The sequence below is a fragment of the Pyrgilauda ruficollis genome, unplaced genomic scaffold (assembly GCF_017590135.1).
Source record: "Pyrgilauda ruficollis isolate IOZ18807 unplaced genomic scaffold, ASM1759013v1 scaffold127, whole genome shotgun sequence".
NCBI classification, from domain to species: Eukaryota; Metazoa; Chordata; class Aves; order Passeriformes; family Passeridae; genus Pyrgilauda; species Pyrgilauda ruficollis.
In genome coordinates this window covers 511,761-539,272 of record NW_024511099.1, presented here as the reverse complement: position 1 = coordinate 539,272, position 27,512 = coordinate 511,761, and the positions used below count along the sequence as shown (strand labels likewise).

The window sequence follows — 27,512 nt, the reverse complement described above, 5'->3', positions numbered from 1 at the left end:
GAAGATCATCTCCATCGTGGAATTGTTTGTACTGGTGCAGAGAAAATCTTCAGAGCAGCCAAGAATGGGGAACTCTCCTCCAAGCCTCAGGTTGATACTGAGGTTCATGACAGGTTCTGTTCTCATACCAGCTGGATTTCTCTGCACAACTGTTGAATTAGACACAAAATTGGTGTTCAATAAGGCTGTAACTGCCTTTGGCAAGAAGGGGGTTCAGGTACAGTAATGATGGCAAAAATGTTAGTCAGAGGTGGTAGAAGAGTTAAATCCATTCTCTGTTGAAATGATTTCTACTGTGGAGGTGTTACAGTTTGTTGGTTCATTTTTGGAGCTCTGTAGGGAAGTTTCATGTCACGTACCAGAGATCTTGTCCAGATCATTGTGAATTCTTAGGCAGAATGCCTTGCCTTGGGGCATGTTTACCTTTTTGAGATCACCTACTTTGCGAAACTTCCTACTTTGAGCAACTTTCGGGGTGTGTTGTCAGTTCTTGATAGTTTCAGCTTCAACTATTCTTTCCAGTTCAACTGGGATTTCTCCCTCTCCTTGTCAATCTCCTCCCACCTGTTCCTTATGCTCTGCAGATCCCAGTATCTGGAATTACCTCAATATAGCTGCTCTTCAAAATCTTATATTTAGAAGAAAAGAAACTTGGCTTCTGAATCAAATGCTTATCCTAATGCTCCTATAAAGCAGCACCAAGCTTGGCTTTGTTGGACTGCAGTATTCATTTTTTCTGATTTTTTAATTAATTTTTTTAATAATTAAGTTGAAAACAAAACATTTTCAATTAGAGAAGACAGATGCAGATCCCTTTACCTAAGCCTTCTTAACAGAGCACTCTTCAAGGATTTGTCTAAATACTTTGCCTCATAACTATCTACTTAATTATTCAGTTAAGTGCTCATGAGTGTGTAATTATCTGTTTCATGGAATTTCTTATTTTAAGGACAAAACTAACATTTTTTAAATATTAATTTCCAAGAATTTACTGAGTTTGCACATAATGTCCCCTTAAATGTTTCTATTAAGTTAGTGCTGTTTGGTAATCTGCAAAAGTAGTTTTCCTGAGATATTCCTCAATTGGAGTTTTAAGATACAGGAGTAATTCTGAGTGGATTTGGTTAAAGATGTGTGCAGGAAGAGGCTAATACAAACATTTTAAGGTTATTTGCACAGTTTGGAGGATTTATACACAGAAATACAAAGCAGTGAGAGAATTCTGTGATTCAGTAGATGGATTCTGGTAATTTTTTTTTTTCAAATAAGAATAGTATTTGTAAGTACCTGTGTAACACACCTGAGAATGCTGAGACTTGTGCTTTATGTAAGCCTAGCAGAGGCCAGACATGTTAGATGGAGTCTCTGGTTTCCTGTAGTGATATAGCAAATGGTATAGAAATAATTCAAGCATTTAGGAACAGCTATTTTCCAGGATTTTGTGGAAATTATCCACTTAAACATCATTCTCTACAAAGTAGTTGGTGAGGAGAAGCTTTGGGGTATCTGATGAGATTCCTGCCTGAGTCATCTGGGAACAGATGCTGTTTATGTCAACAATATTGGACTGTTGCAGTTTAACATTAAGTTAAAATGCTCCTATTCATGGTTTGCTCTAAATCATCATGTTGTAAACTGGTAGCAAGCCATTTCTCCTTGCATTAGCTGTCCTTGTACCAGGAATGGAAAAAGCTGCTGCAGAGACCAGCTTTGTTCAACGCCCAACACTTCCTGCTGGTGAATGGGACCTTGAAAATGGATTTATTGTTGTTAAGCTTAAAGACATAATTGCAGCACACCAGGCTAAAAATGTACAGCAGTCCCAACTTGTCCAGGAACTGGGAACTGGTGCCTGGCAGTTGTCATGCTGGGTTACAGAAATGTGTTTGCAGCTGAGCACTGGAGGAGCAGACATAAGAGGCTGATGTCCTTTTCCAGGCCATCCCATATCAGCCCAGTTTGGTTTCATGCTGGGATTTCTTGGGTTCCTGGCTGAGTCACTTTGTTCTTGTCTGTAGATACTCACTGGCTTGTCCAAACTAATTTGCAGCAATTGTTAGTGTGAGTTAGAAAGATAGGGAATTTGCTGAATTTTGGAATGTGAGTCTTCTAGAATTTAGGCTTTGTCTGGATGTGTCTGTCCAGGTGAGATGGAAGGGTAAAACTTTTAGCTAAATGTTCACTTGTAATTCTAAGCAGTAAGTGACTCACTGGGCAAGTATTAATGGGGATTTCCTGAAAACAACAGCTTTTCCTTTTGGAAATTAAGGCTTTGATTGACGTGTGTAAATTTCAAAGAAATGCACATGATACCTGGGTAAGAGGTATTTAATTTTATTACTGAAACTAATCATGAAAAGCAGTATCAGAAACAGAAACAAAAGCTGATGTTTCATTTGGCTGCTCTTGTTCTTGACATGGATATTTTTTCATTCCCTTGTGCCTGTGTCTCTGACAAGCTGATGCAGTTTTCAGCAAGCTTGAGCTGAGCAATAAAAGAAATTGCTGATGTGATTTATTTCTTTTTCTTAATATTCTTTTCTGTTGAGAACTTACATATTTTCAGAGTCACACATTTATTTCCATATGTGTGTGTGTGTGTGTGTATATATATATATATATATGTCACCACATCCCACAAAAGATTTGAGCAGAAATTGAAACGTTTGGGAGCTGACTCTGATGAAAGTGGGGAGTTCAGGTGAAAGATTTATAGCCTATATAGTTACATAGGAAATCCTCACAGAGAAGGAATTCTTTTTTCAAGCCAGTGCAAGGTTGTACATACTTTCTTATTAGATTATGAGGAAGCAGTGATGTTTTATTTAAAAGTCATTAAATCTGGGAAAAACCAAAGCAGGACATAGCATACATCTGTAATATTAAGTTTGGATGCTGTCTGGCTTACTCTCAGAAGTTCAGGTGCAATGTGCCATATGCTGGTCATCATAGTCTAGTTTTTCCATTTTGACTGATTTCTTAGTGTTTTCTCTTTATTTAATGCAGGGAAGACTTTAAGCTATTGGTGTTTCAGCCCTGGGTACAGCATGCACGAGCTCGTTCGACAGGGAGTCAGGACAATCATCCTCACCAGTGGGACCCTCTCCCCCCTCTCATCATTTACAATGGAAATGCAGATGTGAGTACCTGGATGTGGGAACACTGCCATTCCTGAAAGATGCACAGTCTGCCCTGTTTTTGTCTCAGGATTTTAAAGTGTTCTGTTTGCCCAGAGAAGCTGTGGCTGCCCCATCCCTGGAAGTGTGCAAGGCCAAACTGGATGGGACTTGGAGCAGCCTGGGATAGTGGAAGGTGTCCCTGCCCATGGCAGGGGGTGGAATGAGATGAGCTTTAAGGTTTCTTCCAACCAAACCAATCCATGATTCTGTGGTTCTGGAACTGGTAGGGAATCACATAGTGAGTATGACTGGGATCTTCCTCTTTTTTTCTCCAGCCCTTTTCCTGTTTGCCTGGAAAATCCTCATGTAATTGATAAACACCAGCTCTGGGTTGGGATCATTCCAAAGGGACCTGATGGAACTGTGCTTACTTCCACCTATGAAAGAAGGTAATGAACTTCCATTTGGAATCCTGCTTTGAAGTTTAGGGTTCCAGTGTTTTGGTGTTCTGTTAACAGGAGTATGCTAGCTAAGTAAGGGATCTCTAGTGGTTTTCTTGGATAAATGCTGAATAACAACACCCTTTAACCACTCCTGTTGAAGGTCTGGAAGGGATCAGGTACCAAGGCACTGATAGTCCTTGATGGCCCTGACCACGCTCAGCTGGGACTTGCACCCACAACCATCTCCCAGGAGCTGCACAGAACCCTATCCAAATTTTTTTTTGCTGAAGGCTTAATTGACTTGAAACATGACTGGCCTTTGCAATAACTATTTTTACATTTCAAGCTTGTCACCATACGCAGCCTCTCTTTCACCTCTGGGTTGTATTCTTAAGGAAAACGTGTCAAAATATTTGTCAAGCTTTTCATCATCATTTTTCTTACTCATCTGGTCTTCCATCACTTTGTCTCTTTCTATCTGTTGTTCAGAGTTGGCAGTGCTTCTGCTGCCAGCAAAGGCCAAATGTTCCATAGAACTGGAAGGGGACTCAGCAATTGTAATGGATTTCCATGGAGAAGTCATAATCTGGAAAACCCTCAGACTGCATTTCTCATTTTCAGAAGTTTTAGTGTGCCATTTCAGTGTATTTCTGTTGAAGATGCTGTCTTTTAAAGAAGTAAAGTTGGGGTTTCCACCCCTCCAGGGCTTTAGAACATGGGGACTTTTTGAAGGAAAAGAATTCATTGTGTTCACTCTGTTTTGACAACATCTCTGTGTTGATACTGGTATTTGTATGTCTTATAAAGGTATATATGTTAGGTTTTTTCCCTGCATATATAAATTTTCTGGGAAAACAGTACAAAAAAGTACAGGGCACTAAAATAAAAGGAACATAGAGGCATGAGAGAACAGGGGAGTTTTCAGTCAGGTCTGGAAGAACATAAATATGGCTCATTGGAGAGCAGGACTTTTTCAGCCAAAGGTAAAATTATTTACTAAATAATAACCATAGTAACCAAACCCTGCAGCAACACCACACCTAATTCATAAATTATTACTTTAAATTTAATGTTAGTCAGGCTTGGCAGACTTCCTGGCAGAACTCTCACGTGTGTTGCTACTCACAGGGCTGCCCATTTTTACCTGTGCATTTTGAAATATTGAAGCTTAGATTGACTTCAGAGCTATCAATAAGAATATTGCATAGTTTTAATAACATGTAGTCAAGGTATTATTATTTCTTGCCCTTAGTGTTGGTGCTTGCCACAGGAGGGAGAGCAAGTGGCAGTCTGGAAATGTTATTTTAGATGAATGTCAAAGGAAGTCAGTGTGGATGAAAAACATAGAAAAGGAAATGCAATGGTGTTATTTGATTTTTCTTCTTTGTAGGTTTTCAGAGGATTATTTATCTTCTCTGGGGAAAACAATTGGTAAGTGAAGTGTGTGGATTTCAGAAATGGGTTCATGCCCAGGATTTTTGGAAATTTAGAAAGGGCAATGCTAAAGAAGATGCAGTAAGAGAAAGGTAAAGTATTATAATGCAGAGCTCACTGCTGTCAGGTTTTCTGTGTTTCTGCTTGCTCAAGACAGCTGGCTGCTGCAATAGCACACAACATTGAGTCCCTGGCTTCATATTTCCAAGTCTGGACTTCATTTTTATTGTCAGGAATTTGTGTTTGGGTCAAAAATATGGCTCCTAAAAGCTGTCAGAAAGTGGCTCAAACTAGGAAATCAATACCCAGAGATGATGCAGCCAAGGATGAACAGAGCAATTGAGGATCACAGGAAATCAGTGCAATTTTTTGTGATATTTTAAACTATGTCAAGCCTGCTTGAAGACAGCATTTCTTGTTTTGGTAATGTTTTGTAAGTATAATAGAATTACAAAGTCATAACACATAAGGACAGAATAAAAGAAGATCATCTGTGTAGCTTGGCTAACATGATTGAAAAGAATCTGTTAAATCTAGAAATGCTTGAAGGATGTGGAAGAGAAATGAAAGCTAGTTTTGCTTCTGTGTTAAAGCTTACACCTTGACAAGATTATCTAATTATTTTAAGAAATGGAACAACTTCTAATACAAAATCATTCATGTCACGAAAGTAGAAAATATTTTGGAAGGAGGCCATGGTGTTGTTTTTCCTCTGCAGTCTGTATTTTCCATCCCAGGATGAAAATGCCCTCAGCTGCACACTTGTCTTCTCTCTCTGCAGGTAATCTTGTGAGAGTTGTGCCACATGGGCTGTTGGTGTTCTTCCCATCGTATCCTGTCATGGATAAGAGCCTGGAATATTGGAGAGTATGTTTGTTGCTCTGCCTTTGTTAGGTGGTTTGGTTACTTGCATCAGGCAGCTTGTAGTTATTCCATTTAACCACATTAATTAAAAGCCTAGTAGAAGTGGTCACTGCTCATGGCAGGGGGGTGGAACTAGATGATTATTAAGGTCCCTTCCAACCCAAAATATTTTGGGATTCTATGAAAAATTCTTTGTTAATAAGTAAATGATAAAATCTGGAATGTAAAATCTCAGGTAAGGCTTCTTTTATTTTGATCACAATATACTGAAGTGCAGTGCTGCAGAAACCAAACCCAAAAGAATCTTAATATATTATTCCATCTGATGTCACATTTTATTTAGTTCACTAGACCTTTCTTTATTAAACCTCTGAATTAGAATTGGTCTCTGTGTTTCAACACTTGGGGAAAAAAATCCCAATATGAGCATTTCTCCTTTAATTTGTAATCACTGCAACTGTAACTTCTGGTACTTCTGTGCTCCTGAGTTGAATGCCCCTGGTGAGATTTGCTAGAACAGTTGTGGTTTAAATGCTGCTTGAAAAGGCAGGGGCAGAGATTTCATGCTGTGGAGTGGGACTGGGAGGTGAGTGCTGCAACCATCCCATCTGCCTGATGTCTGAGGTGCACCAGCTGCAAGGAACCACTGCTAGTGCTCTCAGGGGGTTGCACATTTCTGCTTCCATCTCTTCCTCTGTTTGGCAGGAGAGGAGCAGGCTGTGATGGGGAAGTGTAGTGACCATTTCTGAGCATTTCTGTTCTTGTGGTGTGAGCACACTTGGCATTTCTGATCTGCTCCTTCCCTTTCCAACAGGAGCATGATTTTGCCAAAAGAATTGAAGAAGTGAAGCCGATGTTTGTGGAACCCAGGAACAAAGGAAGCTTTTCAGAGGTTGGTTATTTGCATTACATACCTCTGTCATTTTCAGAAACTGTTTGTATGTTTAATGACCTTCTCTAAGGTGTGTTTGGGTGTGAAACACCCCAGTTTTTGGCCTAGGGTAAAAGTAAAACTCTGACTGCTACTTTGAAGTGTAGTTTTCCTGTGCATCCTTCCTTTCCTCTCTTGTCTGGCCATGCAGGGTTCAGTCTTCATTTAAATCTGGTGACGTAACAGCAGCTAACATACACAAGTGCTGAGTAATCGAGCTGGTGGAAAGCTGTCACTTCAGTAGTCAGCATTTGTGAATGTTCTGTATGACTTTTCCTCCCAGCTCATCCTGCTTTGGATGTTTAAGAATTGTGCAGTGTCATCCTATTTATTTATAGCCATTCTGTTTGCTTCTTGGAATAATTACTATCTAATAATTGCTTTCCTGTTTTGTCTATTTTACTTAACAATCTGCAGAAACACAGGAAAGTCCATCTTATCAGAAGTATCTGAATTGTTTTGTGCTTACCCAGATGTGTTCTGGATTTCACAGTGATACAGGGATTTTGCTGAGAAAATGGCTTCTCACACTTGCAATTAGTTAAAAGTAAAGACAATTGTACTAAGCCAAATTAATCACAGTTTAGATCTTAGTGTACAAGTCAAATTTAGTTAGTACAGGGCAATACCATTCTTCCTCTTAAATGTGTTTATATTTTAGGTTATTGGTGCCTACTATGATAAAGTTGCCTGTCCTAAATCCAATGGAGCTGCTTTTTTGGCAGTGTGTCGGGGCAAGGTAATGTAACTGAGAATTTGTTTCATCTGAGATCAGATTATATAATTGATGGGAAAAAACCTTCATTTTGGATTTAAATACATTTCTTATTATTTGACTGTAATTGTATCTGGGAAAAAAATAAGTGCTCTAAAGCTTCTTCAAAATTAGGTCACATTTCTGTATGATTCACTCCTGTTTTTATTGAAGGGACACATTTTGATTTCTCTGAAGTGGATGAGCATCATACTCGCATTTCATGTTGGCTGCTCACTGAAAACATAATCCATTAGATGAGAACAGCTGTTCTGGAGAACTGTAATGAAACAAGTTAAAACAACACTGCTGCAAACCAAACATACTGCTTAGCTTTGAAACACTTGCTATATTAATTTCCTGTTCTCTGGACACATTTGATGGCCTTTCCTTTGCATCTTCCAGTGCTGGTAAATTGACTTATGTTTATCAGTGAAAATATTTGTGAAATTGCTCTTAGAGCCTTTGTGCTGCTGTTTACTGTGTACCAGGAGAAGATACAACTTCTTTTGCAACTTCGGTCCCAGTCTCCAAAGAGGCTGTTGGAGTGAAGAAAAGATGCAGTTCTCTCAAATTTCGTTGCTGAGATTTGGAGAATTGATTCAGGTGAAAAACAAAACAGGTTTTTTTTTCCTTGATTATTTTTTTCAGTCTGTTCAGCTTTATTCATTTCACAAAGGGATTTGCCAGCACAGTGAGCATGTGCAGGGGACATGAGTGACAGATTCTTGATGAGATGTCAACAGCACAGCTGCTGAATATGGCACTATAGTCTGGTGAATCTGATGGCTTTCTGTTATTGCTTTGAAGTGATTCTGTTAATTTTTACTGTCAGAAGGTTTGCTATGTTGTTATATCTTTTCAGCAACCCAGGGTGTGGAAGGTTTAAATAAAGGTGTTGACATGTTCTCAATACAGCTGATGTTATCCAGGAACATGACAGCCATTAACAGGGTTGGCTGAGCTGTGCTTTGGCAGGGGAAAAAACCAAGTTTAAGCTCCTGGTAATAATAAAAAAAAAAAAAATCTGGTTGAAATTATTCATTGACACTACTGATAAACTACACTTGGCCAGGGAGTTAATTGAATGGAGAAAAAGGGCCAACAACTGCTGAATTGCTCTGAAATGTCACTGAAAACTCCATTGAGGGTGGAAAACTGTCCCTGCAGGCCAGTGAAGGCTTGGACTTTGCAGACATAAATGGACGAGGAGTCATCATTACTGGGCTTCCGTTTCCCCCTCGTATGGAGCCCAGAGTCATTTTAAAGATGCAATTCCTGGATGAGATGAGGAGAAGTGGTGCAGGTGCACAGGTAAGACTGGGCAGCTTCTCACTTTTGGCTGTTTGTATGTTCTTGTCATTGGTTCTCCCTCTTGTCCCAGTGGGTTTTGGGTTTTGTTATCCTCTCAGCCTCATGGGACCATGAATATCAAAAATTCAAACAGCCTTGGGAATTTCTCACAAATTCCACTTTTTTTTAATAGTGTTGAGGGTTGCAAATTCTGGCACAGTCTTAAATATAGGCCCCAATAAATATTGTAATTAAAGTTTACAAAATCTTTGTATGTGTGTTACCCATCTCTCATTCGCAGGGATGTTTTTCATCCAGAGAGAGCGTGGGCAGTAAGAATGGCCTGTGCTGGCTGTTATGGGAATTCCTGTGTTGGAAGTGTGGTGGTGTGTGTCGGGGTGTTTGGGTTTGATGTTCTATTGCTTCAGGCACAATAATGAATGACATTACAATTTAGTCTGTTCTGCAGGTCTTAAAGAATATGGTGAGTCTGTTGTACTTCCAAGGCTCTGAGTGCACCATATAGGAAATACCCTCTCCAGCTGGACATTGCTGCTTGAGTTTTCTGTGCTCTGGAAATCAGGTGTGACTTTTGAGTCCACCTGTCTTTGGTTTTCCTCAGCTCTTTGAGATTTGTCAGTACATGTGGTTGATATTACCCAACATCTGTGCTTCACTTTTTATTTCTTTAGGAAAAAAAAATAATTACTGTACAGCACAGAGAATACATTTTCCCTGGTAAATAATGTTCATTCTTCCTCCTCCCTCTTGCAGTATCTGTCTGGGCGTGAGTGGTACAGTCAGCAAGCGTCCCGGGCTGTCAACCAGGCCATCGGCCGGGTCATCAGGCACCGCCAGGACTACGGGGCCATCTTCCTGTGTGACCACAGGTAAACCCTGGCCCACTGAATCCCAGAATGTTTGGGGTTGGAAGGAATCTTAAAGCTCATCTCATTCCAACCCCCTGCCAAGGGCAGAGACACCTTCCACCATACCAAGCCCTGTCCAACCTGGCCTTGAGCACTTCCAGGTTTGGGGCATCAACAGCTTTATATCCCAACATAAGTATTGGTATTTTGAATATAAATGTGCTGATGTTGCTGCTTGGAAAAGGCTACTGATCATAATAATAAAATTAATTTATATAGCAGGTTATAGAAATATTGCACTATTTCAGGAAACTAACTGGATTGTTATCTTCTGCTCTATGTAGTCTTGGAGTTGCAGAAGGAGATTAATGGTTTTAATGGAAAATAAATTTTTGGAATTCTTGTAATACCACAGGAAATTATGTGACAGCAATTTATGGCTTTGCATTTTTTCCATCTTTCATTTGAGATGGCAGTCAGCAGCACTGCAGTGTTGAGAGAAGAAGAATGGAAATGAGGACACGTTGTTACTGAAAAAATACTATTTATAGTCATATCTTATATTAACATTATACTGCATTAATATTCATTTCTGTAATGCTAATTAGTAGAATATATGTATTATAGGCAACAGGAGTTTAATTGATAGTACATGGAATCAGCAAAGCCCTTTGTCCTGAGCGAAGGCATCACCCCATTATATTTACTGCCCTGTTATGTCTTTATTTGTGTTGCTGCTCCTCTCTTGTCCTTTTGGATAGTGTCTTGGTTTGAAAAGACAAGTGTCTGCCAAAAATGCAGTAATACAAAACAACACTGACAGAATACGACCTGGCACCCTGTGGGTCAGGGTGGTGGCAGCAGTCCCATTAAATGGTGGCTGCAGCCCTCCTGCAGTGACAGATATGCTTCTCTTGAAGCAATGATCCTGTAGAAGGGAGTAGTTTTCCTCTGGAGATCCAGTGGTGGTGTAGATGGGCCTGGTCTTCCTCTGGGAATGCAGTGGGAAAAGGCTGCCTGTGGTGTTCCAAATCTCAGATTATATCCAGGTAGGAATGCTTGGCTCCTCCCCCTGGGTGGAGCATCTCACAATAGAATGATGTAATTTTATCAATCATGCAGTGAGACTCAATGGCCCATGAACAGAAGATCTCCCTGGAGGGAGGATGGGTGGAGGAAATAAAGAGAACTGCCCCACCTGGCTTTAACAGAAGATAACTGTCCCACCTGGTTCTAACAGATGGCAATAGAATATGCACCCCCGGCCTCATCTTGCATTGCAACCTAGAACAGATAATGATTTAGGGTTCTTTTAATTAATTTAGCCCAACCTGGCAAATAATTCTCAGGTTTTCCCATCCTGCCCAGGTTCACAACTTGTGATGTCAGGGGCAAACTGCCTTCGTGGGTCCGTCCCTACGTGAACGTTTATGACAACTTCGGGCACGCGGTCAGAAGTGTCTCCCTCTTCTTCCGTGTTGCTCAAGAAATTGTAAGTGTCTTTTAAAAAACCCCACAAAATTAACAACTTTCCTGAATAGTGTTGGAAACTAGGAATATTAAGCTAGGTGGGAGATGTGAGACAAGCACAAATGATCTCAAATTGGAAGGGATGCTTAAGGATCACCGAGTCCAGCTCTCTGCTCCTCACAAGCCTGTCCAACACGGAGTCACTTGTCACTTCTAAGCACTGGAAGATTTACTGGAAAGGAGGTATGCCTCATCTTTCCCCGTGAGTGATCTGGGACAGGATGTTGTTCTTATGCTGGGCAACTCATTAGGTTAGATCACAAAAATAACTTCCTCTTCCACTTCCTCCTAAATAAACATGTATTTGTTGGCTTGTATGCAAATCCTGGAACTGATATTGGCATCCAGAAGCTTTCTGTCTCAGGGAGAGGTTATGTGTACGGAAGGATCATACCCCAAAATTTAAACTGAAGCTGACTGGTAATAAAGAGTAATACAAACCATCAGTTGTTATTACAGTTCAACACTGGATCATCTTTATTAAAACAGCTTCTCCATTAGTATTAGGAAACTCATGTTGTCTGTAATAGTTCCTTGATTTAAAAAGTAATACTGTAAAAAGGCTTCCTAATTCACTGGAGAAAGTCATAGCAAGAAATGGGCTGGAAGCCAGAATGGGAAATTCTTTGCTCCCAAAACAGGTTAAGATTAAAATAAGCACTTAAAAATTTCATTTACAGACTTGAACAACTTCCTGGAAGATGCTTTAGCCAAATACAAGGCTAAATTAGTTGTTCAGGCTAATTAGTTACATATGGATGATGCTGCAGGGACTTGATGATCTTTTCTGATCAGGAATGACAGTTTTATGGTAAATCAAAACCACAACCCGATGTGCTTTGTCAGAAGGAGCTGTTTTTGCAGGGGTAGCATTAGGAAGTGATTGTCCTTTAGAAGATCATGATCCTTTTTCTGGTACCAGGTGACTTAGAGTTAAGCCTCCTTACTGCACTTCAGCTGTGTCACTTGGAAGCTGTTTGATCCTTTTTTTCAAAAGCCCATAAACCCAGAGTGTGCAACAGTCTTGCTAGCAAAGGTTGTTTTGGGAAAAGGAGATGTCTTTGGATTGTTGCTGAGATTTTTGGTCACAGATGGAGTGGAAAAGTGGCCTTTGCCTATTGTAACACTTTGTAAACTGCTTGCAGATGCCCCTACCCCTGCCTCAGTGCCCTCCTGGACATGCTGGTTCCCTAAGTGAAAGCAATGCAGCACCATCTACTTCATCTGAGCAGATCCTCTCCCTGCAAAAAGCTAAAAACCTGGATGACCATGTTCCAAGTTTGAAGAGGAAAAGGAAAGGTAATGTTTGGGTCCTCACAGATGCACTTTTCTGTTTCAAGCTGAATGATTAAAGGATGATCAAGAGTCTAGAAACTGGGAGAGAAAGCAAGGAGAGCTCAAAGACTGATGTAAAAGTTGTGTCAGAAGGGACACAGTTAAGCATTAGAAAGTGAGGGGAAACAGTGGCAGCTGCAGAGAAAAGAGGCAGATGGGACCAGCGAAAGTGTTCCTCAGAGGAGAAGGAGTTTTTGGTGGAGTATGGAAAATAAGAATTAGAAGTCTCTTTCTGCCTAGCACTGGCTTCTATATGTCCTCATTCCATCCTGTTGTATAGATGACTCTTACTCAGTAATCTAAAAAAACAAAAAGGACATGGGAACAAAACCATATTTAAAATTTCGTGGGTAGCTAATGCTAAAGAATAAAGCATTTCTCATGTCAGATATTCTTTCAGCACTCTAGACTGCTTGCTGGTTTGGACCAGAGCAGTGAAGTTTGTTTAAAATTGTGGTTCCTAATCAGTTATGAGTGAGGGTGAGTTCACACTGAGTTTAAGCCAGTTGCTACTGATAGGTAAGGCTTTATAAAGCCTGGCAGCAGCCAGTGTGATTGCTGGTTATTGTTCAAAGGGATTACTTTGGCCACCACTTTTCCCCCCTCTCCGTTTCCAACTGCGCACTTTTTGCTCCTTCCTTTGAGTCCATTCCATCTTTTGTGCAGTTGCAGAGTGAGCAGCTGAGCTTTGCTGATCCAGTTTATTTACCTTCCATACACTTGACTGCCAGATCCATCTCAAAGGGTGGGCTGGAAGTGTGACTGGAGGTGAAGGGATGAAGCTGCATTTCCTGTTTAATAGAGATTTTCAGTTGCATTGCATCAGCTGTAACGTCAAACTCCCCTGTAGTCATAGTGATCATAATATACTCCCATTCTTATCAAAATAGTGACTTTCCTTAGTAACTGACCGTTGGACTAATTTCACAAAGTCGTGGAAATACATTTTGAAGGTAATGCTTTACAAAAATATCAAACTGATACTAATTTAACCCTACTTACAGATGAAAATTCTTGTATTTGAAACCTGGATTCTGATTAGTGAGAATATGTAATTTGGGACCTTGGTGACTGTGTCTTATGGGTATTGATACTGTAAGAATTGCAGGCTCTAAAAAAACTTGCTCTGTTTAAAAGTAATAAATAGTGTTTTATACCAAAATCTCTAAAAACTCTGGAACTCAGTTTTGGGAAAATCCATAAATCTAAAATAATTGAACGCAGCTGCTGCAGGAGGACTTTTTCCAATTGATCCTAAGCCATTTTGGGGTTAAGTGACTTAAGGAAAAGTTTGGGAGCAGTCTGCCACGTTGTGGTAGCAAATGCTTGGTGAATTTTGGAAGTGATGTGTAACAGCAGTCATCTTACTAAATTATATAATGCAATTTTCAAGAGGTGGAAGATTATTTAATTAATCAACACATATTGGGTTGCTTTGTAAGATGGGGAGCTGTCACTAAATTAAAGAAAATGCAGGGGAGAACGTGGAATGTGAATTTGTCTGCTGTGTTCTGTGTGGTGGCAGTAAATGGAGATGGAGCACCCAGCCTGTGTGTGGAATATGAACAAGAGTTTGTCTCGCCCCGAAGAAAATGCGTTGGGCTCTTGGATGCCTTGGAGCGCAGTGAGAAGGGCAATGAAGATGCAGAGGAGGAAACTGATTTGCCAGGAGAGGAAGAGGTAATGGCAAAATACTTCCTTATGAGTAAAAATTGCAGGCTCTAAAGCAAAATGGTTTTGGCATCCAGAGAACCAGCTCAACCCTCTAGGAAGAAAAGCTCACTGTAATCAGCACCAGTAACTGCAAGTTCTCATAACTAAATTAGTCAAAGGGTTTCCTTGCCACTTTCAAGCAGATGATCAACAGGTATGTGCTTGTTCTGTGCTCCAAGGCTGCTGACCAGAGATTCCTGGAAGTTAACCACACTTTCTGAGGAGCAAGGAGCTCTCAGAGAAGAGGTTTGTAAACATATGATTTGTCCTGGGTGGAGCCTGTGTCAGCACTTGGTATGAGACCAGATATTGAATTCAAAAAAGGGTGGGAGAGGGTTTATGGATTAGAAATTGCATTTTCACACGAAAATCTTTGATTTCACCCCAGAGAAAGAATGTTGCTGACTTGTGGAATATTTTATCTGAATCAAAAATCCTCTATCACAAGATCAACAAAGCTGCTTCTGTGCTGTTAATTTTCTTTCCTCTTGGATTGGTATTTTTGATACATCATTGATTAAGCTGTGTTCTTGCTTTCCCAAAATCCCTGTTTGCAGCAGTTGGAGAGGTGGCTGCCTTTACTTGGCTGGAGTATTTTACTGCTGGCTTGCAGACCCATTCAGCAATGCCTATTGCAGCATTCTTAAGTACTTTCCTCAGGGGAAGAATGCCTGAGGTAAAATGTGTAAATGTAGGAGTGTCTGGGGAATATCTGAGTAGGCCCCAGGACATGAATGGAGGCACATACAGAACGGAGGGAATGTACAAAGGGCAGCAAATATTTAACTTGTGTGCAGCCAAATGGGAAATGGGCTCTGTCACCCATTGGGTGGCCATGACATCGACACCAAAACCTATTCTTTGGAAAGCCTGGCACATTCCCAGGGACTTTGGTAACTCAGCAACAGAATATTCCAACACAGCTGCAGTGCTTTTGGCAGAGCTCAGCATTTCCTGGAGTCATGTAAGCTGATAGGCCCAACAACTTGACAGTTGCTCAGGTCTACTTCCTATTTCTGTATTTGGCATTGCTGCTTGTCTGAGAGCTCTGGGGTCACCCTGTGCTGCTCTCAAATTGGTGACCTGATCCCAGCAGTCTGGTGAGTGTAGTCTTGAGACAGGCAGTGGCTCTCAGGCAGCCAGCTTTCACTGAGTCCAGCACTGAGCACTGGATTTGGATTGAGGATGGGGTTGGTCATTTCCTGTCTTCACCATCCAGCATAGTATCTGTGTTATCACTTTTCCTTTAGTCAAAGTTACACTGCACTCTTGATACCTAAATGGTGAAAGTTTAGCTGCTCTCATTCTGAAAGAATTTGCTTTGTCACCTCAAAAATTCACTATAAAAGTAATAATTTCCTAATCCATTTAAGTATTAACAGTTCCCTGTAATCAGATTTCTTTGTCAGTTACACATCATGTCTAGGAAGCCTTATTTCTGCTGAATCATGCTCTTCAAGGTGCTGCCTTTACATAGCACAGGACTAAGAAGATGGTTTTGATAATTTTTCTGACTTATGCATGTATCTTAAATATTTGATTTGCTGCCTATATTCCAGTTCTTCACTCCCTTATATACAGGGAGTTCCAGGCAGGAAAGTGGAGTGTGAACCACTGGTTACACACAGTCTGTGTACACTCTCAGGCTGCCCTGGAACACTGCTGTGAGTCCAGCTTTGCTTAGCCAGGAATTTGCACCCTCAAGACCAACTTTGTGATTAATTTCTTCCAGTTTGGTCTCTGTGAGTTGTCCAGTAAATTTCTACCCTTTAGAAGCAGGTATATGCCCAGACTCTGGTACAATAATTTAGGTTGATTTGTTTTGCTTTCTTGAATGGTGTCAAAACTGGGTTACCAGGTTTTACTGCTGGAAATACCTAAATTAAATGGGCAATAACTCTGAAAAGCATTTTTTGTACCTTACTTTCTTTTCATCTTCACAGGCACATCGGCTGTCCACACTTTCCCTTCAGTATGAGAAGAGATTAACAGATGAGCAGAAAGGAGGAAGGAAGAAAATAAAGCTAGTCAGCAATACAGTATGTGTTTCCCTGTGTCTGTGCCATCCCTTTTGGATGTGTCTGTGCCATCCCTTTTGATTTATAGATTGCTTTAATTTGAATTGGAAATTTCCAGGCAGACAGATAACTGACACTAGAACAAGTGTGTTTTTTCTCCAAATTGGAAATATTCGTCAGTGCACATCTGAAAGCTATTTGTCATGCTCTTTCCCAAATCCAGACATCCCAGACTAAATCAAGCACAGGTCCACATAGGGTGGTAGGTGAAAAGAATTGTTTTCTGACACTGATTGCTTTGTGAACAATTTGACTGGGTTTGGTTTCATTCTTTTTGATTAAAATGGAATAGTTCAATTGGCAGGGACCTACAATGATCAGCAAGTCCAGCTGCTCTGGTAGAGCCTCAGATGGTTGAACTGACCAGTTTGGGGTAAGGGATCACATCCTACCCCCATGAGGTGGGACATGGTTGTGTGTTAACTCTGCAGCTGTGCATTACTGTTTTGTCCTGTCTCCAAACCCAGTTAACTCATTATGCAGCTAATTGCTTAAGTCACAGTAAATTCAGGAGAATTCCCTGGGTGATGTGAGTGCCAGTAGTTGTCCAAGGTGCTGTCCTAACTGGATGTTCCCTGTCTGTCAATCTGCCAAGCACCTGGCAAACGAAACTGATCCCAAAGCCGATAATATCCAAGAGAAGATAGAAGAGAACAGGTTCATGCAAAAGGCTGTGTTTGCAGTTTGTTGCTATCTGATGTCATGATGAGTCAGCTCAGCCTCCAGTTTTGGAATAAATGTCATTTTATTAACCCTTCTCTTAAGAATAGAATTGTGCAATGATACTTGGCTACCTTCTCTAGGAATTTTTCCTGAAGCTGTCTGTTTTGTCAGGGGGCAAGGTGAATAATGCATGAATTACGGGGGTGACTGCAATAACTACACCTAACTCCTGAAGCTGTCTGTTTTGTCAGGGGGCAAGGTGAATAATACATGAATTACGGTGGTGACTGCCATAACTACACCCTGTTAGCTGAAAACATCCGTGGTCTAGTGGAGAGGGTGGCGCTGCTGGGCGGGCCATTGCACTGGATGATCTTAGAGGACTTCTCCAACCTCAGCGATTCTATGATTCATTATCCTATGTATTGCTTCCACCTGAAATTAACCCTTCACGTGCTGCTTTTGACTGAGGGGTGTTTCCTGCCTTGCAGCAGGAGCGGAGAGCGGAGCCGGCGGAGCCCAAGAAGGCGCGAGCCACGTTTTACATCGCCACTGTGAAGGACACCCTGAGCCAGCAGAACTATGAGCTCTTCTCCAAGGCTCTGCAGCAGTACAAGAAGACAGATGACTTCCATGCCATGCTGTCCCAGATGAGCTCCCTCTTTGCAGAGGATGAAAAAAAGCACGTCTTGCTGCGAGGTACTGTCAGAGTGTTTGTACATCCCTGGTGTATTTGTAGAAGTGGTTTTCATATTTTAAACAGGCTTGGATACTTCAGAAATGTTTTAGATGTGAAGTACAGCTCAATTAAAATGATTCATCGCTTTATATTCCCAGATAACACAGAAGATTCTCATCAATCTGATTATCATGTGTTAGCTCACATCTTGATTTGAAGAAAATCATATTCCATGGAAATTTGTGTTATTTTCAGCCTTGTCTAAAAGAACACTGACTTATTCCTGGTAGTTTAGGAGATTACAAGTGTGGCTGTGTGAGTTGGAGAGATGCCTTCATAAGGTTTGGTGCTAAAGCAGTAAATAGACAGAATATAGAGGGAAATTATCTGTTTAGATAATTGTGAGTATAAAACAAAGGATCTGGGCAAACATGGATAGTTACTGCATTGGCTGGTTTTTTATTGCCTTTTAACAACTGTACTGACAGGAACTGAATCCCCAGCATGATTTATTCTAGTTTAACAGTATTTTCTGTAATTTTCTGTAATTTTTCCTTTCCCTCTCAGCTTGTGAACAAAAGGACAGATTTTTTTCTGTGACTTTTTCATCAATTGACATAATAAATGCATAGTTCTGCATCTTGTAAATAGTTTCAGGAAAATTCTAAGGTTAAAGAATGGGAAGTTCAGTCACTTGGTTTCCCAGTTTGCTATGATCTACATAAATAAGAAAATATTTGATCATCAAATCAAGATCTAAGTCTAGTTTTGAAAACTATCAGGCACCTGAAACCTAAAGTTGTTTTAATGTTTAGGGTTCTGGTTGGCCAGCATTTTGTGGTGAATAAGTAACATGAGGTGTAAAGTTAACAGTTCATCAGTTATTTGAAGTATCAGCCTGGCAGTTACTTGGATCTCGTGGTTTCTGAGGCACCTCAAGGGCTGTTTCACTGAGAGGTCAGTTACTTTATATTTACTGTGAAAAAATGAGGTTTTACCTGCTGGTGATAATATTGCTCAATCTTTGCATGATAGCTGACCTTTGTGTAATTTGTGAGTGTGCTTATTGTATAAATATTAGGATAAAAGCATTTAGATTTTAATTTATTTAGTTGCACCTTTTTATCTAACCTTGAAGTTCCGCTGTTGTAGCTTTCAGTAGCATTTATTGCCTGTTGTGGATTGACTTTTTTTCTCTTTCTCTTTTTCTTTCTTTCTCTCTCTCTCTCTTTCTCTCTCTCTCTCTCTCTCTTTCTCTCTCTCTCTTTCTCGCTCTCTCTTTCTCTCTCTCTCTTTCTCGCTCTCTCTTTCTCTCTCTCTCTTTCTCGCTCTCTCTTTCTCTCTCTCTCTTTCTCGCTCTCTCTTTCTCTCTCTCTCTTTCTCGCTCTCTCTTTCTCTCTCTCTCTTTCTCGCTCTCTCTTTCTCTCTCTCTCTTTCTCGCTCTCTCTTTCTCTCTCTCTCTTTCTCGCTCTCTCTTTCTCTCTCTCTCTTTCTCGCTCTCTCTTTCTCTCTCTCTCTTTCTCTCTTTCTTTTTCTCTTTCTTCCTTTCTTCCCTTCCCTTCCTTTCTTTCTTTCCCCCCTTTTCCCTCTCTCTGATGCAAGATTTTTACCAGTTTGTCCGACCCCAGCATAAAAAGCAGTTTGATGAAGCGTGCTACAATCTGACTGGAGTGGGCTGTGGCTACAAACCTGAGCACAGCCTCCCACGGGAGGAGAGGGAGATCCTGGCCAAGAGAATGGGTGAGAGCTTGCTTCAGTTGTAGCACTTGAAGGACGAATGTCCTTGTTCACCCAGTCGTAGAGCAGGATGTGTCTGAGATGTAGAAACTCAAGGAAGTTCAAGTTAATCAATACTGAGCTGAGTCTCTGCTCTCCATGATCCTCTTGCCTTCCCTTGAGCTGTGCAGATGCCTGAGTGTTGGTTACTGCAGAGTTGGTAAAGATGTCATTTTGTTACAAAAGGGGATTTTACTGATCTGCTTAAATCATTTACTCTGGGAAATTAAACAAGCTTGTGTGTGTGTTCTTTGCTGCCCACATAGTGCCAGCAGAATTGTGAATAGAGGGTGATTGTGTCCTCACAGAACTTGTCAAATCTGTGAAATCCTGGAGCAGTAAAGTTCTGAAAAAGTGGGGTGTTAGCTTATCATCAGAGAAATAAATCTATGTGGAATCCCAGACTGGTTTGGGTTGAAAGGAACTTTAAAACTCATCCAGTTCCACCCCCTGCCATGGGCAGGGACACCTTCCACCATCCCAGGTTGCTCCAAGCCCCATCCTGTCAGGTCACAAGGGTAGATCCAACAAGAAGCAGTTTTCAATTGTTTCTTTAATAGTGAGGGTTCAGACAGTATTAGACTGCTGAATCATAATCACTGTTGGGTTTATGCTGTCCTCAGGTTCTGAGGGTGGACCTTAGTGCCAAAGGCTGAAGCCCTTTAAGCACTCTACCCATGCTTTAAATTAGTTTTAAATCTGCAATATGGACCCACATAACCCGTTTATTACAATTAAATGCTCATTTTATCTTTGCTGCCTACCATCAAAAGCAAAGATCAAGTCAAATGGACTTATGTTTAAAACGCAATCCTCTCTGCAGTGGTATTTATTTTGATGCTGCAAAACTGTATAATTACTGCTTCATTTTTTAAATTGTTAATTGTCACATTTCTCTTTATCTTTCCTTTCTAACGAAAAAAGGCTGATGTGTAGTGTTGCATTTTAGTTAAATGGTTTGCTCTGTCTCACCCCTCCAAAATGTACAGTTTATTCCAAGCTGTGTTCCTCCCCTGAAATACCATGTATCTGTAATCCCATTGGCCCAGGTCTTATTCTGTGCCCACTTTGAATGTCCCTGTTAAGCTGTTTGAGGGGGACCAGATTCTCTGTTGGCCCTTCTCTCCCCTAGGCTCTCCCTCTCTCCCCCTCCCCCCTCAGTAACCATGCTGCTCCCAGGGGTGGGACCCCCAATAAACCCTCATCTGATCAGCACCCTCAAAAGCCATGTGGAGTCTCCTTGTCTTCCTGCTGCTGCCACCAAACTCACAGCCTAGGGGACCCTCCGGGGACTCCCCAGGGACCCCCTCCTTCAAACAACTGCAACACCATCCACCCTGGCCTCGGACACTTCCAGGGATGGGGCAGCCTCAGCTTCTGTGGGTTGCTCAGATGTTTTCCGCACAGGATGGCATACATTGAAACGCACCATTCCATGTTCATTCTTCCCTAAGTTCACTGTTAATGGACTGGTTTCATTTAACAGAAGAAAAACAGAGCCAGCAGAAAAGTACATTCTCCAAGGCCTCGTGTGCTCAGCTGAACCCAGGGCTCCACCTGAACCAAGGAGGATCCCACTTGGCAACAGGACTGAATAGTGCAGGTACCCTCCATGTTCAGTAAAAACCCAGTCTATTCTGTTTTATTTCATCACTGACTGGAAGTTCTCCTGGGGCAAACCAATGTTCTTTATGCTTGCCTAGCACAGTGAGTCTCTGTAGGTGGGAGGGATGATAATTCAGAATTTTCAGCAAGGATTGTGCAAAACAAAACACGAAAGTCAATAAATTAAACCAAGGTGGATGTGAAAGAAACCAGCTGAAGCCAGACATTTTTGCTAGAGGCTGAGCTGGGAAAAGTGGGGGTTGAGCACAGGTCTGCTGGGCTTCCTGTTTGTCCAGGGTCCATGAAAGGGAGCCAGTTAAGGAGTGTGAGTTAAGGTTACGTCAGTATGAATTCAGGTATGAAGAAACTGTTTCATTTTGTTCTTGGTGTAATGTGTACACTCCCTCTGTGGACAGCCTGTTTTCTTCTGCAGAAACAGAGAGTACTAAGTGTAATCTCTGTGTGCATCCCTCTAATCTCACTCTGTCCCGTATTTATCTTCAAGCTCATGGGCTCATTTATTATTTAATTATGGGTTTTCCTGAGAAGAGCTGGGAATTGTTTGTGTTTCTCACAAGGGAATGAGTAGGATCATTGGACAGCTTAGAAGTTTTTCTTTAGAGGACAAAGAATAGTCAAATGCTAATCCTTTCTTTTAAAAAACAAGCCAGTTTCCTGAAAGGCTTTAAGTACTTTTAATGTGTGAAGCCATACTGTTTCTTTTGATTTGTTTTCCCATTTTCTTTTCTATTTTGGGGATACCTGAATAAAGCAGAATCTTAGTAATTATCTTGTCCTGAAACCATTAGAATAGTTTCACAGAAACTTGTTTCCACAAAAAGTAATTGAGAAAACAATACGAATAAATGGATGTTTTATTTATATGTCTCCTTAAGAAGAGAATGCTTTTGTGGAAATATGAGAAAGCTCTAGGATATGCAATGAATACTGATTATAAAATGCACACCCAAGTTTTTTCCCCTTCCAGCAAATTGAATGAAGCCTGTGTTTTGAAACCTAATTATCTTTATCACCCAATAAAGAACTTTTAAAGATCTAGATACCAAAATATATGGCAGGTTAATTTAAATAAGTTTCTTATCATATCCTTCATTCATATTTGCATGCCTGTGATATGCAAACCAGAAGTTTCTTCTCTAAAAGATATCAGAAATGAGAGAGTAGTATTGTAAATAAAGTTCACTTGGCATTTAGCAGGATGTTCCAAGCTGCTCCTACCTTTTGCAGACCTCCTACATGGCTCTTGTGCTCTCTTGAGTGTTGTTTTCAGGTTAGATAGTATTTTTAGATATTGTTTTCCATTTAGGAAACACACACCCCACCCCTTGTCTGCTCTTATTATTAAGGGGTGAGAAATCTGAACTTTAAAATTACCCATTTCAGGCCAGCAGAGTTGGTTTACCCATCTGTTTAAGATGCTTTTACTCCTTCAAAGCCTGATTTATTGTTGACCTCCATGCCCCTTTTCCTCATTCCCTAGTGACCTTCTGACACATTTCTCCACTGAAAACGATCAAGGAGCTCCAGAAGATGCTAAAAGTGATCCCCAGAATAATTTTGCTCTGTTGCCATTTCCAGGAGCAGGTCTGGCCATGCCACAGGGAGGTGTATGGCTGGGCAGGTGGGGTTGGCTTCACCACTTTGAAATAGTTCAGGAATTCCCTCCAAATGGAGTGAGAAGTGGATATGATGGAGTGAGCAGTGTTCCTCAAGCCCTGCTCATGCATTCTTTGTCTCCCAGGGCAGAATGCCAGTGCAGCTCCAAGGAAAGAGGCTGAAAAGGCTCCAGGCTCCAGGAGAGAGCATCACCAGGCCCTCAGGACTGCCTATCTCAGTGATGTGCAGAGGGCTTTGGACAAAGGCAGCTACAGCCAGTTCTACCAGGCTCTGCTGGCTTACAAGAAGACAGATAATTACGATGCCATGGTGTCGGTGGTGGCAGCCCTCACCACCGAGAGGCCACAGGACTTTCATCTCCTACAAAGTAAGGGGTTTTTTAAAAATCACTCTTATTTATTTGAAAGGAAAGTGTGGGTGCTGTGATCTCATGTGAGGTCTCACCTTTTGGTTTAGCTACCCAGATCAGTGGAGCAGCAGAACAATGTGTTCAATGAATGCCATTCAGAGAGCAAAACATGTCAAGGTTATAAAATGTTACCTCTGTCTGTTCAGGTAGAAATTGTCCATTAAAAACATTACACAACACCTCAGTAATTGCAGTCCTAACCTTCATCCCACCTAACTGTTTTTTCTCCTCAATTACTACAATTGCCCTTTAGAAAGGACAGTGCTGACTATTGAACTGATCCAATTTTATTCCCATGACCAGTGATTGCTGTAGTGGTGCTAAGTTCTTAGATCACTTCCAGGTTTCAGGATAAGCAGTTAAGCTTTTGATTTACTATTCTTCTACAGAGCTTCAGCTGAAAATATTTCTGGAACTGTGATATAATTTATTTTCTCAGAAGTGGTTTGTTTTGTTTTATTTTCCTTTCATGGGTTTAGTGACGGAAAGGTTTAGGGAGCTACAGGTTTTTGAAATTTGAAATTGTACTTAATTGTTTGAAAGAAGAAGAGGCATTATATGCTGATCCTGACTGCCTCAGTGGTAATATCTTGTGTGATGTGACACCTCAGTTTCACCTTCTCCAGTGTCTCTGAGGTGACTCTTCTGCTGGAAATGATGCATTCGGTGTATGCTGGGAAATGCTGATGGAATTTTGTTTGTTATCTTAAGCAGATAACAATAAATATTCCACTGGCCTTGAACAGATAACATAGTCTGCAAGTTGTGAGAGAATACCCTTATCCTGGTGCGTTAACTAGTTGGATTAGTCTTGGCAAAGTGGAGAGTGGGAGAAAATGAGCTGTGTGACACCGTGAGTCATAACCTGCCCCTGAGCACTCTTTCACGGTCTCTGTCTCTACTGAGCAAATGGTTTGACCTCAGAGGACCTTGTGGTAGAATTGTCTGTGCTTGGCAGTAAGTCATAATCGGGGTTTTTTAGAATTTCTCTGTGTGTGTGTTGTGAATCCTTGTCAACCAAACAGTAACAAGAAATTTCCTTCCTGAGAGTCTCTGGATATTGTGTGTATAGCTGATGTTCTTAAATCACTTGTCAGGTGGAGTGCTGAGGCGCGTGTTTATTCTGAGCTGTAGATAGTGGAAGAATTTCAAGACAAATTGAGATTATTTTCAATACTAACTACTCGTCTGCCTTCTGGCAAGGAAAGCCCCGTAATTATAAAAGTCACAAAAGCATCAAGTGTTTCACTAAGCTGAAGATACTCTGAGGAATCAGACTGATATTATTCAGCTTCCAAAGAATTTCTCCCCTCCAAAGCAAGGAGTCTTCCATGGTCAGGCATTGATTTTCCTATGCATTTGACTGTATTTTCCTATGCACTTGACTCTGTTTTCTTTTGGCCAGGGTTTTACATGTTCGTGCGTCCTCACCACAAAGAGCAGTTCAGAGAGCTGTGTAAGGGTTTGACTGGAATGGTCTGTGGTGATGGAGAGAAGCAGCTGCAACAGTTGGAGCAAAGTGAAGGGAAACCCCAGAGCTTGGAGAGCTGCACAAAAGGAATCGGCCACATGCAAGGTAGGGAATGAACAGTTGTCACAAGTTTAGAATCTTACTTATTATTGTGATGGGTAGGGCTCAACAGCCTCAGAATCATAGAATCACAGACTGGCTTGAGTTGCAAGAGACCTTAAACCTTGTTCCACCCCCTGCCATGGGCAGGGACACCTTCCATAGACCAGGTTTCCCCAGGCCATGTCCAACCTGGCCTTGAACACTTCCAGGAATGGAGCAGCCACAGCTTCTCTGGGCATCCTGTGCCAGGGCTTCACCACCCTCACAAGGAAGAATTTCCCCCTAATCTCTAATCTAAACCTGCTCTCCTTTAGTTTAAGGCCATTTGCCCTTGTCCTATCGCTCCCCACCCCTGTGAAAAGTCCCTCTCCTGCGCTAGGGCCTCCCTGCCTGAGGCCTGTCAAGGAGAATCAACGTCACTGGTTATCTCTGCATTGGGTTAACAAAACCACACTCAAACAGGAGTAAGATAAAAGGTAACATGAGATGGGGAAGTGTGAGGAAATAAGAAAGAAATGAGTTATAGTTCTGCCATGTCTAAACTGTGGAGTGTGTTAAGGGTGAAGGCAGAATTTTTACATCTAAGTGGGATGGGAGCAGGGGGGGATCAAGGTCCATTCTGAAGGAAGAAGTGCCATAGAACTATTTCAATATAAAGGATCTCTTTCAGTAATATTGCATGTGTTAGTATCTATCAAAAATATCTGTTGCCAAGCACTATGGCATAAAAGCTAGTTCTTTAAATTTGTTTTTCTTCTTATACAATGACAACTGGGTGAATTTACTGCTGTCTGTGTTTTGCAGAGTCTTAGTGTTTGTTTTGCATGATACAGGTTTATACACTGGTTTTCTCTTTTTCTCCCCAGACGCAGCCCCTTCTAAGAGTGGGGCACCAGAAAAAATTCAGAGTAAGATCTCCTCCTTCTGCTTCAGCCAGAAAAGTGAACTTGAGTTGCCAAAGACTGAAGTGTCCAAAGAAACCAATAATGTGAGAGCCCCCACAGACTCTGGAGTTGTGCCCATCTTTCCCCTAGAGATGGAACCAGAGTATGGTAGGTACAGGAGAGGTTTGGGATGTAATTTTTTAATACTTGGGAATAAAGATAAATTACGAAATGAGACTGAAGGTGTATGAAACCACTGGTTCCTGCCTGTATTTGCTCAGGTGCAGTGTGATTGGTGTGGTTTGCTGAGGAGAATCTGTATTTCTGTACCTTGCATGTGCTCTCAAAGTTCTTCATTGTCTTTGTCACAATGCTTTAGTGGTTTCCTGAGAACTCTAGGGATTTTTTCTTGACAACTTCCTTGTAAAGGAAGGATGTAACCCAAGTTCCTACTGGGATCTGAAGCATCAAGAGTCTGTGAGGTCACTTGAAAGAAATAATGTGGCAGGGCACTGTTGAGGTAGTTCATGACGCTCATGGTCATTGTTTTCTGGACTGCACTGGAAGTGTGGCTACATGAGAATTTTGCAGGTAATTACAGGAATTTAGTCATTTCCTCCCTCTCTTTCTCTCTCTTCACCTTCCCCTCTGTTCTAGGAAGATTCCACTGCTCTAACTGCAAATCCGAGGATGATGTGCCTTTTAAATGCCCATTATGTGACTTCACTTGCTGCAAAACGTGCTGGAAGCAGTTCTTAAAGGTTCTCCTGTTTATTGGTTTGGTTTTTTCCAAAACTGCCGGGAAATTTTGTGCTTTTCAGGAGAATGATGTGAACAAGCCTGGAATCAGAATTCTTCTGTTTCCAGGAAGAACACAAAATGCCAATGGAAGATTTACCACTTGATCCATTGTTTCCCATGGTTTGCAATATCATTGGAGGCAGATCTCTGCCCTAAGCTGGAGTTTTTACACTTTTGCATCTTTCCGAGCTGCCTCCACGTGTTTGCTGGTCTAAAACTGCAAAGGCAATAAGCTGTGGAGTCAACTTTCAAAAATCAGTTTGTTCGTTTTTTTAATATTTTAATGTTTATTTAAAATTTTTTTTCTTTGTCAGTTTCATAGTTTTCCCCATCAAAATCCTATTGTCAAGCTCTATTATGAGAATGAGGCAAACAAGGAACAGGCTGCCCAGGGAAGTGCTTGAGTCACCATTCTTTGATGGATTTATGATATGTGGATGTGGCACTTAATGGCATAGTTAAGAAATAAACTTGGCAGTGCTGGGTCAACCATTGGACTCTGTGACCTTTAGGGTCTTTCCCAACCAAACAATTCTGTGAATCTGTGATTCTGAATTCCTGCTCAGAGATCTCCTGTCTCTTGGTTTTCCCAGCTGAGTAAATTGAAATTCTTTAGGTAAGAGGATGTAGCTGGTCCCAGGGTGCCAGGGTTTAGGAGCACCTTACCCAGCATTTAATTCAGCAGCCAGATGTTAAAAGACTTTCAAAACTGGAATAATGAATAATAAGGGGTTTCTAAACATTCGTATGTGATGAGAAGGCTGCTGATCAGTGGAGCTTAGGAATATTCAAAAACAGTACAGAAGGGAAAGAACCTTCTTCAGCTTGTCAATCTATAAGCAAGTACAAAATAATCTGTTGTTCCAAGTTCCAGGGAAAGGTCTTTTGCTCAGGAAGAAGACATTGAATTGTCAGGTAAGCACAGAAAACATTGGACTGACATCCAAATAAAATACAGCAGCCAAGACAGACTCAGTCCAAGAGGAATATAGAATAAGCATAGGATCAGGGTGGTTTGGGTTGGAAGGGACATTAAAGCTCATCTCATTCCAACCCCCTGCAGTGAGCAGGGGCACCTTCCACTGTCCCAGGTTGGTCAAAGCCCCCTCCAGCCTGGCCTG

General features: G+C 41.2%; 1 protein-coding gene across 1 annotated transcript in view; it reads left to right on the top strand.

Moving 5' to 3' along the window:
- Positions 1-27,512, top strand: part of RTEL1 (regulator of telomere elongation helicase 1) — a 46,780-nt gene that overhangs the window by 14,777 nt on the left and 4,491 nt on the right. Inside the window, exons 17-35 of the mRNA XM_041458364.1 lie at positions 3,007-3,139; positions 3,455-3,568; positions 4,953-4,993; positions 5,778-5,863; positions 6,675-6,752; positions 7,453-7,530; positions 8,716-8,859; positions 9,613-9,728; positions 11,076-11,199; positions 12,383-12,536; positions 14,098-14,252; positions 16,229-16,324; positions 17,167-17,205; positions 17,518-17,725; positions 19,308-19,445; positions 20,968-21,084; positions 22,849-23,091; positions 24,539-24,709; positions 25,573-25,758. Of these exons, the coding sequence (XP_041314298.1) occupies positions 3,007-3,139; positions 3,455-3,568; positions 4,953-4,993; positions 5,778-5,863; positions 6,675-6,752; positions 7,453-7,530; positions 8,716-8,859; positions 9,613-9,728; positions 11,076-11,199; positions 12,383-12,536; positions 14,098-14,252; positions 16,229-16,324; positions 17,167-17,205; positions 17,518-17,725; positions 19,308-19,445; positions 20,968-21,084; positions 22,849-23,091; positions 24,539-24,709; positions 25,573-25,758 (2,421 nt within the window). The remainder of the gene's footprint in view (positions 1-3,006; positions 3,140-3,454; positions 3,569-4,952; positions 4,994-5,777; positions 5,864-6,674; positions 6,753-7,452; positions 7,531-8,715; positions 8,860-9,612; positions 9,729-11,075; positions 11,200-12,382; positions 12,537-14,097; positions 14,253-16,228; positions 16,325-17,166; positions 17,206-17,517; positions 17,726-19,307; positions 19,446-20,967; positions 21,085-22,848; positions 23,092-24,538; positions 24,710-25,572; positions 25,759-27,512) is intronic.